General features: G+C 57.4%; 1 protein-coding gene across 1 annotated transcript in view; it reads right to left on the bottom strand.

Annotated features, from left to right (window-relative positions):
- Positions 1 to 471: 471 nt before the first annotated feature.
- CELSR3 (cadherin EGF LAG seven-pass G-type receptor 3) overlaps positions 472 to 18919 on the bottom strand; it is a 30915-nt gene continuing 12467 nt past the window's right edge. The window contains exons 7-35 of the mRNA XM_039734262.1: positions 18715 to 18878; positions 18152 to 18277; positions 17809 to 17978; positions 17386 to 17571; positions 17134 to 17244; positions 16706 to 16874; positions 16321 to 16462; positions 16025 to 16145; positions 15545 to 15728; positions 15358 to 15459; positions 13072 to 13166; positions 12147 to 12356; positions 11535 to 11718; positions 10920 to 11069; positions 10449 to 10626; positions 10019 to 10189; positions 9494 to 9620; positions 9098 to 9304; positions 8833 to 9007; positions 8211 to 8323; positions 7834 to 7913; positions 7077 to 7203; positions 6335 to 6448; positions 6060 to 6196; positions 5864 to 5970; positions 5033 to 5206; positions 4688 to 4888; positions 3438 to 4515; positions 472 to 2762 (exon numbers count right to left, since the gene is read on the bottom strand). Coding sequence (XP_039590196.1) covers positions 2735 to 2762; positions 3438 to 4515; positions 4688 to 4888; positions 5033 to 5206; positions 5864 to 5970; positions 6060 to 6196; positions 6335 to 6448; positions 7077 to 7203; positions 7834 to 7913; positions 8211 to 8323; positions 8833 to 9007; positions 9098 to 9304; positions 9494 to 9620; positions 10019 to 10189; positions 10449 to 10626; positions 10920 to 11069; positions 11535 to 11718; positions 12147 to 12356; positions 13072 to 13166; positions 15358 to 15459; positions 15545 to 15728; positions 16025 to 16145; positions 16321 to 16462; positions 16706 to 16874; positions 17134 to 17244; positions 17386 to 17571; positions 17809 to 17978; positions 18152 to 18277; positions 18715 to 18878 — 5131 coding nt within the window. The 3' untranslated portion in view covers positions 472 to 2734. The remainder of the gene's footprint in view (positions 2763 to 3437; positions 4516 to 4687; positions 4889 to 5032; positions 5207 to 5863; positions 5971 to 6059; positions 6197 to 6334; positions 6449 to 7076; positions 7204 to 7833; positions 7914 to 8210; positions 8324 to 8832; positions 9008 to 9097; positions 9305 to 9493; positions 9621 to 10018; positions 10190 to 10448; positions 10627 to 10919; positions 11070 to 11534; positions 11719 to 12146; positions 12357 to 13071; positions 13167 to 15357; positions 15460 to 15544; positions 15729 to 16024; positions 16146 to 16320; positions 16463 to 16705; positions 16875 to 17133; positions 17245 to 17385; positions 17572 to 17808; positions 17979 to 18151; positions 18278 to 18714; positions 18879 to 18919) is intronic.

Here is an 18919-nt window from a genome sequence, read left to right as displayed (position 1 = left end):
ACAGGGCAGCAGGATCACGCTCAGCCTTCTCTCCCCACCCTTCCTTCTCCTTGCTGGCAGCCAGCTTGACCCTGCTGAGGTCACGCAGCCTTTGGAAAATGATCTTCTTCCCTTAGCCTGGTCAGGCTGGGGGTGCTGGCAGCTGCCAGGCACGAGCTGAGCCAGGCACAGCTCACCACAGCCACTGACTGTGGCATGGCAGCTCTGCCAGGCAGGCCTGGAGCCACTGCACAGCACCTCAGGCAATGCCACCTCTGGGGGACAGCCTGGACACAGCCCAGTTCAGTCACCTCACCTGAAGTGCCCATCCCCATGTCACCTTGCCTCAGGCCACAGTGACTCCCAGGAAGCCTGGAACTGGCTGTGAGTTCCTGCCCAAGCCCCTTCCCAACACCACCTTGAGCCCAGGTGCTGCATCCAGAGCCCCAGCCACGAATCCCCAGCAGAGGGAGAGACAGCACAGAGCCCAGCACCATTTTATAGACTTTTATTTCCAAATCTGGCGCTTCCATTGTACACTTTTACACAGCCAAAAGGGGAGTGTGGGCATCTCCCCACTCCCTGCCAACAGAGTCAGGAGACAGAGAGAGGAAAAAAAACCCAACCAAATCCCCCAAAGGAAAAAATCCAAACTCAAGGAGGATGCTCCCCAGAGCCCAGGTCACAGCACTACAATCAGGGACCAAGCTGCAGACTGGTCTGCAAGAAGCAGATTTCTGCTTCTTGACTGGCCCAGCTCCACAGGGATGGCCACCAGCTCTGTAGGAATGGCCACCATCTCTGCTGCTCTCTTCTTTTTGGCACTTGACACTTGCTCTCCATTTGGCAGCAGCATAAAGAGCCCTGTGCCCAACTTGGCAGGAACGTGGGCCCTACAGTGCAGCAGGGACAGGATCCCAGGACTCTGGTGCTGGCACTGCACAGCCGGAGAGAAACTTGTAAACGAGCTTGTTTCCAAAGGCAAAGATGGGCAGCATGGAGGAGCCTGGCTGTCCCAGCACGTGGGGCCAGCAGGCTTTCCCTCTTCACACTGGTCCCAAATGGCATGTAAACATGTCAGCAGGCCTCTCTCCCCTCATCCCTGGGAAAAGGATGACAGTGAGCCTGCCTCATCAGGGCTGTGCTGGGGACCCAGGGCACCCCCAGTCACCAGCCCTTCTGTTCCCTCCATACTCTCCCCACTGACTCGGGGAGGCAGCCAAGAGGCCCTGGCCTCCCTAGAGGCATGAGGACGGCAGCACGAGTCCTCTCCTGTAAACATGTCAGGCTGGGCTACAGTAAGATGCCATGGCAGTGTGGTAGTAAGGCAGTAAAGAGCACATGGCCATGCAGCCCCAAGAGCACCTGGGGGGTGATAAAGGGAATATGTTGGCCCTGCTGAGCCTAATGCCCTGGCCTGAGGCTGAGGTAGGCACAGAGGAGTGCCATCTCACAGCACAGCCAGGGGTCAGGCCCCAGGCTGAGCAGACACCATCTGGGTAGCCTGAATTTCCAGAGAGGGCAAAGTGCTGTTTATCTCCATCTCCCAAAATTCAGGCCACTGAGCTAGAGTCCTTTGCTACTCAGGGGAGAGCAGGTGTACACAGAGCCCCCGGGGAACCAGCTAGATACAACTTTTATGGGCAATGCTGGACCCTAAAACTGGAGCCACATCATGCTCCTGTGGATGTTAGTCCTCTGCAGAGTCAGGACTGGCTCTGGGAAAAGCCAAGCCTGCTGCTAAGCAGGGCAAGGGTCATCCAGCTCCTTTACCAGACCCACAAACCAACAGAAGTTTGTCCTCTAACATGCAGGTTAAAGAGCACAACACCCAGTGGGTAAAAACACAGTGCTCACTTGCTGAGCGGAGGAAAGCAGCATGATGAGAGTGGGACCATGCTGGTACAGGACAGGACTGCAGAGCAGGGCTTGTCTCCTTCCCAGCAGGTTCTAGTGCTGAGTTTGCTGCCCCATTCACAGGTGCTCTCGCTGGCACACAGCCCCAGCTCACACACAGCCCCAAGGAGTGGTCCCACGACAGGACAGAGGGAGGCCTGGCTGCAGGGGCTGAGGGACACCAGGCAGGAGGAGACAGAGTCTGGAGCTGCACAGTGGGAGGGCAGGGGGGGCAACAGGGCCAGCTGCCCTGCAGGGGGAATGGGACAAAGAAGTGCCAGCAAAGCCTTAAGGACTGCTTGGCACTGTTCCTCCAGTCCACTGGGATTGTGGTTCTAGTAGCCCCAGGGAAACTGGCAAGGGGCTGTTGGTGAAACAAATGCTCCAGGTCCTGGGAACAGACCATCCGTAAAAATAACCATAAAATTTCTCTTCTCTCTGATTACAAAGATACAAAAGGATAGAAAACCCTCCCTGCCCCCATGTCCTAGGCTCCATTTTTGTCCCCCTGCCACTGCCCACCCTTCACACACACACAGGCACACCCCACACACAAACAGCTCGCAGAGAAAGAGCCTGGGCCCAGGGCATTGGAGATGCCACCCTCGCCCAGTACTACCTGTCACACCGGGCAGGTGACAGAGAGCATGGTGGCAGCTGAGAGCCTGGAGGCTCCTGGCAGTGGGTGGTGTGGGCTGCTGGCCCCTGAGCCCACAGGGCAGTGGAAAGCAGGGTTGGTTTTGGGCCTCTGACAGCCATCAGTTCTGGCCCCTGCTCCATGGGGATACCAAACCTCAGCTGGCAGTGCCTGGTGAAGAGCTCTGCTTCTTCCATCTCTCTCGTGATCAGCTTCTGCTCCTCAGGAATGCCCATCATTTCTCATTATTCTTCTCAGAGGAAAGAAAAACAGTGTTAAGCCATGGCATCTCTCCTGGGCTGCAGCACTCTTTCCCCACTACACCAGATGGGGACGGGGCAGAAAACCTCTCCTGTGTGAGGGCAGGAACAACTGTCTCTGAGTCCCTGAGATAGGGAAGAGGGAAGGAGGGATGGGGTGGGAGCAGTACCAGCAGGGAGCAGAGCTAGAGGGGAAAAGTGACATACTGGAACAGCATGCCTGGGGAGAAATGGGTGGGGAAGGCAGGGCAGGGCTTCCCTAGGACTTGGGCTCCCTCCTCCAGCCAGCCTGGCCCTTGCATACAACTGTTGGGCCTTAGAGCCAGCAGTGACTAAGGGATCAGCCAGGCCAGCCTAGCTGCACAGAGCATCTTCCCTGAGTACCCACAGGCCATCATCTCTTGGGCAGGGAGGACAGACTCACATACACAGAGCCTTCTGCTTGAGCTGCACTACAAGCATCTGGAGCTGTCACACCTGAGGCTTCTCCCTGCCCAGGCACTATTCAGGAGCAGGAGACACCTGCCACTCATGCAGGGAGCTCACCCTTACACAGCCCTCTCCCTCTGAACTAAACACCTTTGGGAAGAAGCCAGGCAGGTGGACAATGCACAAGATCAGCTGAACAAGACCTGGCTGAGGAAGGAAGGAAGGAAACCACTTACTCTGAGTCTGGTGACAGCTCTGAAATGCTGTGGGAGGTGGCAGAATGAGGTGTTGAGGGACACACTGCAGAGGGCGTTGAGGTCTGCATGGCAGAGGGGGTGGCGGTGGTCTGGGGGCCTGAAGGGGTGCTGGAAGATTGCACCGAGGACAGGACGGAGGAGTTAAAAGAAGCGAGGATGGAAGAAAGGATGTCTAACTGTTCAGTGGAAGGATGTCGGCTGGGAATGGCCTCCAGGTTCTCCCTAGAATGCTGTCTCCTTGACAGCGGCTCCAGGCTCTCCCTGGACAGCTGCCTCCGAGAGAGACTCCCCAGGTTGTCCTGCGAGGGCTGCCTGCTAGGCACTGTGTCCAGAGGCTCTCTGGAATTAGATCTTCTGGACAAAAAGTCCAGCTGCTCCCTTGAAGCTTGTCTAGCTGATGCTAGCAGATCCCTTGAAGGCTGTTTTCTAGAAAGCAAATCCAATTGCTCTCGAGAAGTATCCCGACTTGGCAACATGTCTATGTGGTCTCTGGACACTTGCCTACTTGGCAATGTGTTTAGCCACTCTCTAGAGACTTCTCTTACTGGCCCACAGTCTAGCTGCTCTCTTGACCCAAATCTGCAGGGTAAAGTGTCAAGGCAGTCTCTGGAGCCCTGCCTCCGGGGCAGCGTGTTCCCATGATCTCTCTGACTGGGCCTAGCAGCGAGCAGATCCAAGCTCTCCCGAGATGCATGTCTGCTTGGGATACTTTCCAGGTGTTCAGTAGATCCATGCCTGCTGGGGATAGTGTCCAGCTCCGCTCTGGACCCATGCCGACTGGGCACAGCCTCCAAGCACTCTCCTGAGTTGTGCCTGCTCAGCTGCTCCCGGGACATCTGTCTCCTCATCAGCATGTCAAGCTGCTCCCGGGACGAGTATCGGCTGGCTGGCTGTGACAGACTGCCAGCCCCAGAGTAGATCCTGCCATAGGAGGCAGCGGGGACAGCCCTGTGACCCAGCGTGGATGTCTTGTACCACGTCAGCTCATTGGTCATCCTGCCAACGGACGGCAAGCCCTGGAGAGTTGGAGGGTACTGGAGGCGGTTCTTCAAAATCCCTGCACCAGACAGAAAGAGAAGTCAAATATTTGCACAACAGCAAGAAGAGCAGGAAAACCAGGGAGACGCCTCCCCAAGGGCATGGCCACACAGATCTGATGCTGAGCTTTCAGTGTCACGTCAACCTGAGACAGGCAAGGCCACCCTTGCCCGCTTGCTCCAGATTGTTACCTTTTCTCTGCCGTTGGGTCTGGGTGAGGGAGTTCTCATCCCCACTGGTCAAAGCCAGGTCTGGTTGATTATTGTTTGCTGCATCCTTATTGATGTCGAATCCCAGCTTGCGCTCAGAGCCCCACTTCTGCAGGGAGCAGGGGTGAACCTCGCACTCGCCCAGAGCTGGCCAATATGACATGAGGTCATTGCCATCCACATCTGACGAAGGACACAGCAAATCAGGCCCCAGAGAAGAGGGAGAGAACATTTCCAGGAGCAGCAATTGAGCCATCACAAGACATGCATGGCCTGACCCCCAGGGAGCTGAGCTCGCTCTTTTCCCTGCCAGGGCCTGGTACTTGCCTTTGGGAGCGTTGTTGGCAGGGTCAGTGAGGAGGCGCTCGCTGTGCGCCGCCCGCTTGAGCTGGCGCTGGAAGCGGCCCCGCAGGCGAACGTTCTCCTCGCTCTCTGAGGACGGGATGGAGAGGCTGCGCTCCTCATCCAGAGACAGGTCACTGTCCGAGTCCGAGTCCTGGTCTGTAGGAACATGGTGTGTTGGGGAGACATTTGGAATGAAGGTGGGAGGTTCCTGCTGACAGCATCAGGAAGGCAGAACCACCCCAGGCTCACCATGCTTGTGAGTTGCCCCTACTCTTTGTTGCCCCTCCCTCAGCAGCAGCCTGTGCCAGCTCCCTTGGCCCTATCACCAGGTACCTGTGAGAGGAGCCCAGCTCCATCTCATTGCACTTTCCTGTAAGGCAGCTGCAAACAGCACTAAGATCCACTCTGCCTCCTCTTCCAGAATGAGTAAACCCCCATCCTTTAGCCTTTGCTTGCCTGTCCCACACCCCAGCCCCGGCTGGTCTCGCTCCAGTGAGTCAAATGTCTGTGCTGTACTGGAGAGCCCAGTGTCCCCAGAGATGCCACAACAGCCCATGTCTGCTCTAATGCTCCCCCATTTCTACCCCCTTGGGGACTGGCTATGCCCTTTTCCATCTGTCCAGGAGGAGGCTGTGCTAAATGACACAATGGCTGCCTCTCCCTCCTATCTACCACGTGTTTGGAAGTCACAGCTAAACATGGGGTGCAAGATAACCACACATCCAGAGTGCAGAGCCTGGTGCAGAGCCTGCACCAGGAAGATTTCCTGCACCAGGAAGACTTCCCAAACTCAGGAACAGGGCTGAGCCCTACCTCCCCCAGCATCACGGTGGAACATTGCCATGTCGATGTCCGTGGGGCCGGCGTGAGCCAGCAGGCTGTGATCCAGGGCCGAGCCCTGACGTGCTGCCACGTTGTCTCTGAAAGACAGGAGGCTCAAACTGTCACAGTGGCAGGAGTCTGGCTCTGCCCAGGCACTGCTGGCCCCCGAACCCTGGCTGCTCCCTACCTGAGGTAAGCTCTCTGGCTGGAGTGGGTGCGGGCAGAGCGCACGCTGCTCACTGAGGACACGGTGGAGGCGCCCAGGGTGATGCGGATGAGCCCGCTCTCCTCAAACAGCGCCGTGTTGTTGTAGGCGTTGGGGCCCTGGGGAGGAGGGAGAAGGCACGTGCCCTGTTAAGGAGTTGCCACAGCAGCCCAGGGAAAGTGGGGATATCCCTGTCAGCTCCTGTCCCAGACATGCAGCCTGAGCCCAGCAGCCTGGGCTGCTCTGCTCTCGCCCACCTGTGTGCTCCTCGTGGCCTCCTCGCTCTGCCCCTTCTTGCTGAGGCAGGCCAGCTGCCATGCCTCCCGCACCTCCTCATTCAGCACACAGAACAGGACCAGCACTGCCAGGCCCTGTGGGGAGAGATGCCATGAGAGACAGCCCTTCACTGCCAGCTGATCTGCTTGCCCACAGTGCCAGCAGTGAGCTCCTCCCTGGCTCCTCCTGGGCCACTGGACTGGGATGCACCAAAAACCCCAAATACCAATGAGAGCTAACACCCACAGTGGCCATGGATGAGGGAGGAACAGGTGGGGTGTCCACCTGTCTGGCAGTGGCCAAGAAGCAAATGGCAGGGTCCCCTGCAGCAACATCAGCCCCGGTGGTGGGAGAAGGTTGGCAGGGTGCTGCCATGGATCATATTTTGAGTGTCCAACACCTCCATCACATTCTCTTACTCTGCCCTCTCAAGACACAGAGGTGCCTTCCCTCCAGTGGTACTTGCTATCCCTTGGATGTTGCCTCTGAACCAAATGCCTTGCAGCCACCTCCTGCTCCGTGTGACTGCTCACCACAGGCACAACAGCAAGGAGTGGCAGGAGTCACTCAATGCCACAAAGGTGACAGCAAAAGGGACAAGGAGCTCAGTGAGGTGTTGGGAGCTCAGCACAGGGCACCCATTCTCCACAGAGGGCTGTGGGGACCACAGGGATGCTCTCCTGGGCTGACCCTCGCCCTCCCCAGCAGAGGCTGGGCAGTTACCTGGAGGCTGCAGAGGACAGTGTAGAAGTAGTGGAAAGCCAGGACACTGTTGTTGACAGCCAAGAGGCCAAAGAGCCAGGTAGTGCTAATAACTAGAAGCAGAACAAAGGAGCTCCGTAACGTCATGCTGGAGAGAGAGAGACAGACAGGGACATAGACACACACCGAGAGGTTAGTGAGTACTGTTAACCTACAGTCTAGTGCTCACTGAGATCCAGAGGGGAAAGCTCCTGCAGACACCTCCCTGCTGTGCCCAGCACTGCAGGCACATCCCTGCACAGTGGCCCAGCTTCCCCTGACTCCCAGGCCTTCCCTTCTGGATCACACTTGGCAAACACAGGGGCCAAAATGACACAGGTCATTTCGAGCCACAGAGAGCTCAGCCATGCTCCAGGGCTGGCTCAGAGGGAGTGGGGAAAGGCCTCAGGAGCATGTAGCAGAGGAAGAAAAGGTGTTCATAGCTGACAGGGGCTGAGTGCTGAATCCAAGCAGACACAAGAGGTGGCTGTGAGGGCAGGTGGTGAAAAGGGACTAGTTGGGAGGTGAGTGTGAAGATGGGGACACAGGAACTAGAAAAGGATAAAGTTTAGGAAGGGTTAATGTGGCTGGCAGGTGTGGGAGAGGAGAGTGGCTGCAAGGCTGACACTGATGCACAGAAGGGCCCTCTGCAATGGTAGAAGGAGGAGAATGGTCACTGAAAATGCTAAAATCCACTAGCTGCCAGAGCTCTGCTGGGAGTTTGGCCACTAATACTCACAGAACCGATTTCTTCTTGGTCTCCTTTTGGCCTGGGGAACAGGACATCTTGGCCACAAGCAGGAACATGACCCCATTCATCTGAAAGTGTTGGCACTGATTAGAAGCTGTGCCAAGGGCTGGCTCTGACCTGACCTCCCCAGTGCAGACTCCAGGTTTGCCAGGCCCTGCAAACATCCCCTCCTTTCCCCTTCATGCCCAAGCTGTGGCCTCCCCCAGGTTTAGCTAGAGTGAGGAGGGACAAAAAGAGGGCCTGTAACTGAGGGAGAGGGACACAGAGAATGGGACAGGCAGTGGGCAGCCAAGGAGGGGTGAGTGCCCGTGGTGCAGAGAAGGGAGGCAGGAGAGGGTTGTGGGTGAAACAGGACAGGGTTTTACCACAATGACGACAGTAATGGGGCCTGCAAAGCTCCAGACCAGCTTATCATGAATGGAAATCCAGCAGAAGTCGGGGTTCCCGTAGCCCTCAGGATCCAGGCCAACGGCCAGCCCTGCAGGAGGAAGGGAGAGGTCAGGTCCAGACCCAGCAGCCTTAGACTTGTCCAAACCATGTCAATCCCATGCCAGCACTGTCAGCAGTGAAGGGGCTTTCTCCCTGCTCCTTGCCTTGTGCATAGGCTTCACCACCACAGGGAGAAGGAATCAGGACTGTGAAAATCAGCAACAGGGACTTTACTTCCTTTTCCTCAGATATCCCTGACACAGCCCAGTCTGGGAGGCATTTACTGCCAGCAACAGGTCACCCAAGCATGCAGGCTTGAGAAACCAAGAGACTTTAACCAGAAGACCTGAAGAGATGTGCTGATAAATTACTTCTCCTTAGGAGGCAAGATGACAGCCCTTGATACGTGATCCCCTGACCACCACAGCACTGCTTGCTGCCAGCACTGCTGACCATGGCAAGCCCACCCTCAGCTCTCCACCCCAGATGAGCTGGGCAATAGCAGGTGGTGAGGAGACTGCTGAGAAGCAGCACGGCTGTAGCACAAGCAGCTCTTACCAGTGATGATGGCAGGCACTCCCCAGCCGATGGCGTAGTAGAAGCGCATGGCCCCGAAGTTGACGTTGCGCGCTTCGGTCTGCATGCGGTAGATGTGCAGGCCCTGGACGAAGAGCCAGGCGAAGGTGGAGAGGAAGAAGCAGTGGAGGAGGATGGCAATCACAGTGCAGAGAAACTGGGGAGACAAAAGTGACTTCGAGATGGTCCCACTGTGCCAACGCCAATGGCATCATCCACACCTCACCCCGGGTTCAAGCCCACAGACCTGGTTCTCAGTGCGGTTGATACCCAGGAGAAAGAGCAGCTCAGAGAAGAAGAGGGTGATTGATATGTTGGAGTGGATGCCACGTGTGTTGGACTTGAGGCCTTTGAGGCAGGTCAGAAAGGAGAAGGTCAGCAGCAGAGACACCAAGGAGAGAGACACCAAGGAATAGGTGACAATTGCCAATGTCTCCAGATCACCTTCCAGTTGCTGCAGCAGCAGAGAACCAAAGGCAAATAGCAGTGTTAGAGGCAAACACAGGAAGCTTGCAGAACTCTCAAACTGTGTTTGTGTCCCACATGGAATTTTTTGCCTGTGCCCAGGACATTTTCTGCCTGTGCTGGGACCCAGCTGCTAACAGTCCCCACCATCACCCACAGTCCCACAGGCTGAGGTTACCTCTCGGTGTGAGCTGTCCATCAAAACCCCAAAGGTGCCAAACTGGGAGCACTGGCAGTGCACGTGGGTGGTGTTTCTGTACACGAGCTCGCAGTCCCTGGCTGTCCAGAAGCCAGAGGGGTTGGTCCTGCAGCCACCAAAACAGAGTGCACTTAGAAGAGAAGACACACAAATGTGTGTGGGGGCAGGAGCCAGAGAAGAGGGGTGACTGACAAGGCTCTTCTGCCAGCAGACACAACTGCTCTCCTAAAGTGGAAATATGGGAGCCAAAGCGTGGATGTGACACTGAGGGAAACGGGTTCGTGGTGGGCTTGGCAGTGCTGGGTTAATGGTTGGACTCTATGATCTTAAAGGTCTCTTCCAAATGAAATTATTTTGACCCTGCTGTGTCCTCCCAAAAGAAACAAATGCCATGGGAGAGGGCGAAAAGCCCCACATCCCAGTGCTGCTCAGAGAAACTTGGGGTACAAGGAGGTGTGTGGGGAAAGCAGCTCAAAGAGAGTGGCCCAGCCATGCTCAACTCACAGGTTGGAGTGGTTCCACTGGACGCAGAGAGGTTTGCTCCTGTTGGCTGTCTCTAGCAGGTAAAATTCCAGCACAAGAGGGGTGTCCAGGGGCCCTTGCAGGAAGGTGTGATTGCTGAACACAGACACACTCACAATGGGGGAATTCATCACAGGATTCTTGGGGAGCCTGCAAGGAGCAACAGAGCTCTACCATCACTATCACTGCGTGGCAGCCCCAGACCCCCAGGGACTTCTCAGGAGTCCTGCTCTGCCATCTCAGAAGGAAGAGCTCTGCTTAGAATACAACACGGGGCTGGGAAACATGGCACAGAGCAGCACCAAGGCTGGGAATTGCAGACAGACTTGGCAACTGCCAGAGGGAACAGAACAGTCCAGCCAGCTCCTCTCCCCCGGTGCTTGTGGGGACAAAGGGGAGGACATCAAAGGAGACGCTGCGGCGATCCACCTGGTAGCGGGCAGGCAGCAGCCCCCCGAGGGTGCGGTACATGATGAGGATGACCACAGTGAGAGCGGGCTCGGGCTCTGGCAGCGCCTGCCTCGGGGAGGAGTTCTCCACAGTGTAGTTCCCTTCACCCCCAGCCAGCGTGGGAACTGCTGTGGGGACAGCTGTGCACACAAGGGGGTGGTGAGAACACACACACAAAGAACCACACACACATGCCAGCATATGCTGCTCTGAAGACAATTTGCAAGGCCATCAGGAGCCTTTGGGATGTGGTGAAGTGTAAAGCTCAGGATCTCAGAGTTGGCCCTTAGACCTCTGACAGAGACACATTTCAGCAGGGTACATGCAAACGTACATTGGAGATCATTCCAATCCAAACCTTTTTATGGTTCTACATCTTTCCTGCCAGCTGTAGCCACCCCTGTTGTTTCTTGAGTGATGCTGTGGTGCTCACCTTCGGCTTTCGGAGGGCTCAGCACCGACAGTGGCAGCACCACGTGGGTGTGGGGGTCCCAGGCGGGCTGGCCCCGGAAGAGGCTGCTGTGGTAGCGAGGATAGCGCCGGCGGATGTGGGAGTGGTTCTCCATGCGATCGATGCTCAGCACTGTGGAGGAGCAAGGCAGCGAAAATCAGGTCTAGGATGGACACCTGGAGAGCAACTGTCCTGCAGAGCACCCCAGGACTGAAGTCCCTGGCAAAGGGACCGTACAAGGCGCAGGCTGAGGTGGGGCTGTGACCTCTATCTGGACATGACACTCAGTACCCACAGTGCTCCTTCCCAACCCAGCTCCTTGCTCTGGTGTAGGGCAGACTACTCCTGCCACCAAGGCCAGCTGCTTTTTCACTAGAGACTGGAAACTGTGAGCAGGAAGCACACTCCTGGCTCTGCTAGCTCTTGGAGGTCAGCTAGTCCAGGCAGGGATGGGACCAGGACATCTCTCACAAATGCCTCCCCATGTCAGAGAGAGAGCCATCAAGGACATTAGCAGCACACTCCCTGAGATGCAGGAGAAGGGAACAAGGTGTGTGGAGGAGTGTCCCTGCACCACTGCAGCCAGCTCCTACTCACTGATGTTGGGGGTGACGACACCGACGGGGTTGAGGTAGGTGAGTTTCATGTTGCTGGCCAGCGTGCCCGAGTAGTCCCGCAGCTGCTCCATGAGGCTGGCGCTGCCGTGCTCCCCGTGGGGCAGCATGGCCCAGTGCTCCCGGTTCTCAGGTGCCAGCACAGAGCTGCCTGCACGCAGCAGGTTCTGAATGGGAGACGTGAGGACAGAGGGTGAGCGTGGCCTTTGGGCCTCTCCTGACCACCCCCAGGCTGCAGCACTGTGCTCTCTGCACAAGGGCTCTGGGAAGAGAGGTACTTCCTACTATGATGGGCCCCCACCCTCAAGTCTCACCAACCAGTGCCCTACGGAGACACCTTTCCTGCAGCCTTGCCACGAGCATTGAGACCTCCCTTTGCCTTCCCAGGCTGAGCAAAGCCTGTTCTCTGCCTCTCCTCAGCCACTCATTGCTCCAGCCCTGACCGCACAGGTCTTGCTTCCCACACTGCTGGTGTGAACCGAAGAGCCCAGTGCTCCCGACAGGGTCCCACCACACCCTCAATCCCCTCAGAAACACAGGGTGGCTGCTAAGAGAAGCAGCAACAGAAGCCCCTGTGATGTGGGGCAGGACTCACCTCGTTGAAGTGCGCGTCCTGCGTGGCCGTGAGGCCGAAGCCGCGCTGCCGGCTCTCGAAGGCCATGAGGCGCGACAGCAGGCGGAAGGCAATGTGCACGTCGTTGCCAAAGTAGTGCTCCATGTGGTCTGTCACGGCCCGGAGACGGTGGGCCAGCTTCTTGGCTTCGATCGTGTTGAGCTCAGTCTTGTTCCTCTCCAAGCCCTCTAGCTGTCAGTGGGGAGAGAAGAGAGGGTTAAACAATTCAGCAGGTTCCTCACCAGGAAACTGGGATGCTGCAGGCCCTGCTGGACACAGAGATTATTTCTGAAGCCACGGCAGAAGCCAAGGACACTCACAGTGGTGGTCTCTAGAACAGGCAGAACATCTGGCAGAAAACCAGCCTCCAGCAACACACCAGGGTCTGCACTGGCCTGGCTAACCCAGTGCCACACACGACAGAGGCCAGGGAGGTGAAAGGACAGGGCAAGGCCTGGCAATACCTCCGTGAAAACTCTCCTGGCTTCAGTTTCAATTCAGCCTAGATGACATGTAAGTGTTAAATACATTTGCCTGGATATTTCAAAGGGATTTGTCCCTGACAAAACTGAGGGGCTACAGAGGTCTCATGAAGCAGACATCGCACCACCTTCAAACCATTCAGCCTTGCTCAGGGTTATTTATTTTCCCCTCAAATACTCTGGCAGGACACAATTATTTCTGAGGGAGACACAGATTAAATGAAGCCATGTGAACTTAAACTCAGACCACTGCTCCCACAAGAGGGATTTGGGGGAAGGAGGTGAGAAGAGAAAGGGACCGAGCACTGTGGCAAGGCCCTCTCATACCCCAGGCACCCCTGGAGAGCTGAGTGCTTTGAGTTCTGCTGTGAGCCCTTGTTCAGAGGGCCCCTGCTCTGTCAGGGCTGCAGAGCTGAGAGGATTACCAGCACGGACAGCTCCTTGAAGGCAGGTGAAGTACAGTTGAAGAGATCTGGCTCCACCCAGCCCTTCTCCTCATCACAGTGTCTGATGGCTGCACCTAAAACAAGGAGGAAGGGCTTGTTGGAAATTCAGCACAGGAGAAATGCCTGATCCTCTGCACCAGCTAATCCCAAAGAGTGGCACTGATAAGTGATGGGGAGGGCCTGTAACACCCCAGGGCCATCATCCTGCTTTGCACCAGTGCAAACCATTCTACTCTGGGTTTGTGAAAGCTCAGCAAGCTGCTGCCATCCCCTCCCTCCAGGAGCTGGGTGCCTATATGTGTTTTGGGGCTGCATCATGCCAGGTGCCATCAGACAGGACTGTAAAAAGGATTGACTTGGCAGGACCCAGGCTGGAAAAGCCCAAGGGGACATGACTGTGTCCTTAGGCAGCCCAAGCAGCTCTAGGCATCCCCAGCTGACAGTCTGCAATGCCTGCTGAGGTCCTGCTCTCTCTACAGGGCAAATCCACCTCAGGAGCACAACAGCCTTGCTGTTAGACTGGAAAACCAGCCCCTGAGATGAGCCCCTTCAGCCAAGGGGGATGGAGGAGTGGGATGGTGGACCCAGTGTGGAGGATCCAGCAGTGTGGGTTCAGTATCCAGTGTCAATCCCCAGTCCCTGGTTGGAGCCCAAGCATTTGTGTACAGCAAGGGAGTTTCCAAAACTCAGTGGGATCAGATGTTAACCACCACCAAAAACACTGCTAAAGCCAATACAGAGAAAACTGCTCTCAGCTGGGTGTGTCACCACAAACACTTTGAGCAACAGAAACCAGGCAACCCCAGTGCCCCCAGCAGGACTGTGGAGCAGGTCCTCCTGGGGACAGCATCAGGGCACAGGAGCCCACCCAGGGGCCCATGGCTGGGAGAGGCAGCTTAGAGCAGACTGCACTTGCTGCTCAGAAAAGGCCCAGGGACAAGCATACCCCCTTCCACCACCTCCAGCTCCTAGCAGTCCTCCCAGCCACCCTTCTCCCAGCTGCAGAAGCACAGGGACCAGTGCCATTGCAGGAGGGAGCAGGAAGAACAAGAAGTCTCCATACTGATGGCATTCCCCTTGCACAGAACAGAGACTGACTCAGATGCAGATCTGGGCAGAACCTGACCCCCAGGTCCCTGTGCCTTCCCTGCCAGCCAGGCAGAAGGAACAGGACCTTGTGCTGTGCCTGCCCATCAGTTCCTGCTCCCGTCCTACCACTCCCCACTCAAGTAGTTTTCCCTTCTTCCACCCCAGTGCCATTCCTCCCTGGCCTCCCCACCCACCGTTCACCACCAGCTCCTTCCCCTCCCAGCCTAAGCAAGCGAGTGCCATCCAGGAGAGCAGCATCCATCCAGCCAGGAGCAGAGCACAGACCTGCCCAGAGCCAACACTGCAGGCTAGGCACAGAGGGTGGCAAGGGCTGCATGCAGCTGCAGCTGGGCTTGTGCTGGTTAGTGAGCTGGGAGCAGGGAGCACTGTGTAGGAGTGGTGAGACCAGGCAAAGCATTGGGAAGACCCCAGCAGCTCCAGAAGCAATGGGGAAAGCGCAGGGGTGTGCAGGGTGTCAGGCAGGGAGCAGGGAGGGAAAGCCATGTGGTGCAGCCCTTAGAGCACAGGGGGAAGGAGATGGGAACAACCTTACCTGCACCCCTCAAGCCTGTGCACGGAGGGCGAGAGAACCGGGGAGAGAAGCGACAACAGTTAGGAGCCAAACCTGCCTCCTCCGGGGCCGAAGGGCTGGGGAAGGACAGGGCTTGTATTGTCCCCACGCACAGACACCCTGCTGACACCTTTTCTGTCACTGAGGACAGCTCTGCCTCCTCCAGCTCAGGATGCTGACTGCTACCCAGCATTCACCTGACAGCACACTGTGCCCCGCTTCCCCTGCAGGGCACACAGGGATGGGGCTGGTGGAGCCACAGCAAGGCACTGCGGGTGCTGCGCCAGGCCTGAGCTCAGCCTCGAGCCTGGTGAACCCAAAAAGCAGCAGGAAGGAAATGGACACCAAGACTGAGGCAACAGCACAGCCCCATGGCTGGGTGATGGGTCTTACACCCAACTTTTTACCCAGCCCCAGTCCTATGGCCAGCGCCCTCTGCTCTCTGCTCTTCCCCAGGCTGTGGCATGTTCTCTTCCAACTTCCTTCTCCCAAACTTCAAGCCCAGCTGAACGGGACTGGGGTAGTGTAAGAACAGAGTGATATTGCCAGGGCTGCTACAGGACAGCCAGGCTGCCCCCTCCCTTCTCCATCACATCCCCACTCACCCAAGGAGCCTTTGGGACACAGCACTGCAGCCGAGAAGCCAAACTTGGTCTGGGGCCACCACACACCTGCCTTCAGGCTTTTGGGGCAGCCGTCGTAGAGCACTGTGGAGACACACCGGTCACAGGGCCAGGCCACTGACACCACGCCCCGTGGCACCAGCTGCCACCCTGCCGTGCCCACACTCACCCTGGCAGCCACTGGGTGTCACCTCGGCAAAAGGGCTGTCACAGCTGTTGCACTGGCGGCCGATGACCCCGGGGCGGCAGTGGCAGCGGCCAGTCTCCCTGTCACAGGAGCGCGACGTGGAGCCCACGGGGTAGCAGTCGCAGGGCAGGCAGGTGTCACTGCCTCGGGGGCGGTAGTGGAAGTCCTGGGAGGAGATGGGGACAGTCATCAGAGTGCCCAATAGGACAGCAGCCAAGGCTGGAGACAAAGAAGGTCAAGGCACTTCTGATTTTCAAGCACCCCCCTGCCCCCATCATCACCATGCTGGTCCAGGAAGGCTGTACAGAGGAGCTGAGCAGGGATCCAGCCCAGATAGGGGCACACAAAGCAGGACCTGGGCAACTGCCAGGCCTTGGTGGGCGTACAAGGAACAGCATCAAGAACAAGCAGGGTTTCAGAGAAGCCATGGTCCATGTCCCCATTGGCACAGCTGCCCCTCACCTTGCAGTGGCACTGCCCGTTGGTTTTATTGCAGTCGGGGTCAAAGCCTTTGTTCACATCACAGTTACAGGGCCCACAGGTGGGGTTTCCCCACCAGCCCTTTGGACACTGCTGGTCTATCCTAGGGAGAGAAACATCTTTGATATTACAACAACCAAATTCCTCAGGCCTTGTTCTGCCACCAGTCAGCAGCTCCAAGGAGGAAGGTGGCACTGAGAAGTCCCTGGTTACATATCCAGGACGAGAGGCCAGCATGGAGCCAGGCCCAAAGGCCATGGTCCTGCCCTGTGTCTCACCTGTGCTCACAGTACTGCCCAAAGAAGTTGCCACTGCACTCGCACACGTAGCCCAGGCGTGAGCCTGGCTTGCGGCGACACACCGACTTGTTCTTGCAGGGGTTGAGGTGACACACATCCACACAGTCCCCTCCGTAGTACCCTGAGGGGTGGGCAGAGACCACCATGTAAGCAAATACCTCCTCCCTGAGAGGTGCTGGAGTAGCAAGGAGTGAATTCAGGGGGCTCAGGAAGGATTCTGCCCTCCAGAAAAACTGATGAGTGTCTGACAGGGATGTGACTTGCCCAAGGCAGGGACAGGAGAGCAGCCACAGGCCAGGAGGGAGTCACAGAAGGAGGGGAGAAGATAAGCAGGCAGGAAGAGCAGAGGAGTGGCAGGTCCTACCTGGCTGGCAGACACAGGAGTAGCTCTGCCACTCATCCTTGCAGACACTGTTGGCTGGGCAGGGGTTGGAGTCGCAGGGGCTTGGCACACTGCAGCCAGCCTCCACCCGCAGGGCATGGCTGGGCTTGGGCAGCACGATCCCAGTGACGCTGTCACCCAGCCGCACACCCTGCAGTGCAGGGGACAAACTCACAGTGAAGCCAGGACAGACACACGGGGCTCCAGCTCTCCTGCCTTCCAAACCCCCAGCAGCAGCCACTCACCATCCTCCCCATTTAATGCTACCCCATGGCACCTCAGAGCCTTGAAGGCCCAGAGGGAGAGTGACACCGGCAGGATGGATGCTGGCAGCAGTTGCCAGACCTGTGTTTCCAACTCTCCACATAACAAACCCGCTGAAAAGGGAAGGCTCAGAGCAGTGGACTCACCTGTATGCAGCCCCTCAGCCCATTCTGCACCTCGCCAGAGCCCAGGACTCCCCCCACATGCAGGTGTTTCACCTTCAGGCCATGCAGCTCATTTCCCACAACCACCGTGTCCTGCAGAAGGGAGTAACATCAGGCGATGGCCACCAGCCCTGCCCAGCCCTCTCAGGGGGTGCAGAGGCACAGCTCTGCCTGTGTTTGCCAGGCATCCCCCACAGCTCCTGCCCTGGTGCCAGGGTCTCAAGCAGCCCCTACCTGGTAGAGCCCGAAGTCCAGAGTGAGGGTGATGACGTAGCGCGAGTCTCGCCCGCTGTGGACGTCCCGCAGCTCCAGCTGGAGGTCGTGCCACTTCCCATCACTGAGCTGCAGCTGGTCCAGGAGGAGGCTGGTGCTGCGCCCTGACCCCCTGCTCACCATGAAGGAGAGCAGGCCCCCAGCCAGCTGCAGAAAGGGAGCAGCAATGCCAGCAGTAAGCAAAGACCTCATCAACCCTAGCTGCTTCCAGCCTTCCCTCCATCAAAGCATGGGGAGGGAAATCCATCCCTGCTAAATGCCTCTCCCCTCAACTACCCTCTGCTTGGGATGGGGCCAGCAGGGAGAACAAGGTTCCCATGCTCTCCTGGGGCAGAGAGCAGCAGAGGCTGGCCCATGGTGCTGTGGCTGAGGCTGTGGCCATACCTGGCAGAGCAGGGTGGTGTACTGGCCTGCGTGGGCCTGCAGAAGCACCCCATCCTGCTGGCGTGTCCGAAAGGCCAGCCCCAGGTACCACGGCACTGAGATCTTCACATCTGCCTTGAAGTCCCAGGTCAGGACACTGTTGCCCTGAAAATAGTGGGCATGGTGCATGGCTGGAAAGGAAAGTGGAGGTGAGGAGAAGGGAAGGGCACTTCACAGGGAGCACTAGATGCAGGGACAGCAGAGGTAGTTCATCTCACATGGATCCATTACTCTGCTTCCACAGCAACCCCAGCACAGCCTTGCAGCCCCCCCTGCCTGTGCCCAGCAGTGCCCACTCACTCACCATGGCGACAGTCTTTGCCCCCAAAGCCAACAGGACAGAGGCAGGAGTAGGTCCCCCAGCTGACAGAGCAGGTGCCACCATTCTTGCAGGGGTTGGAGTCACAGAAAGTGTGCTTGGCATGACAACCTGGAGGTATCAAAGCCACCTGTATCAGCCTCAGGCAGTTCACCACCTCCCCCCAGCCCACAGGGAAAGGCAGCACTGCCTGCTGGCCCTTCCCCAGGCTGTCAGAGGGGCAAGCCCTGCTGCTCAGTGTCTCCACACAGACCCTGCCTGCTCAGGGATAAGGGTTAAGACCAGAAGAAAGATACTCTAGAGCTGGACTGATGATCTGGCATCTCCCAGGTCAGCCAGCTCAACAGGCTCTGCACTTGGGATCAGGGGACATTCCCAGAATGTTAGCTGAGACGGGCATTGGGTCATTTGGGGGGACCTGAGGGCCTTGTTCTCCAGTGAGAATCTGCTCAACTCCAGCTGTGGTGCCTGTTACAGCCCAGCAGCACTGCTGTGTGAGGAGCAAATCCATGCCCTGGGCAGGCTGGCAGGAGCAGAGGCACTGGTACCTGCAGCAGTCCCGTTGTTGGCAATGTAGGAGGCCAGGTCGATGCGTTTGCTGTCGATGAAGAGGTCCCTCATGCATCCCACAAAGTCCCGGTGAGTGATGGGGAAGTTTTCTGGCAGGTTGGGGACCCCTCCAAGGAGCAAGGGACCTGTGAGGTCCAGGGACCTGCAGGATCAGAAGCCCAGGGCTTTAAGAGGTACAGTGAC

The sequence above is a fragment of the Passer montanus genome, unplaced genomic scaffold (genome assembly GCF_014805655.1).
Source record: "Passer montanus isolate IOZ18808 unplaced genomic scaffold, ASM1480565v1 scaffold9, whole genome shotgun sequence".
NCBI lineage: Eukaryota > Metazoa > Chordata > Aves > Passeriformes > Passeridae > Passer > Passer montanus.
Note: the sequence above shows the minus strand (reverse complement) of the source record. Positions and strands in the feature narration are given on the sequence as shown.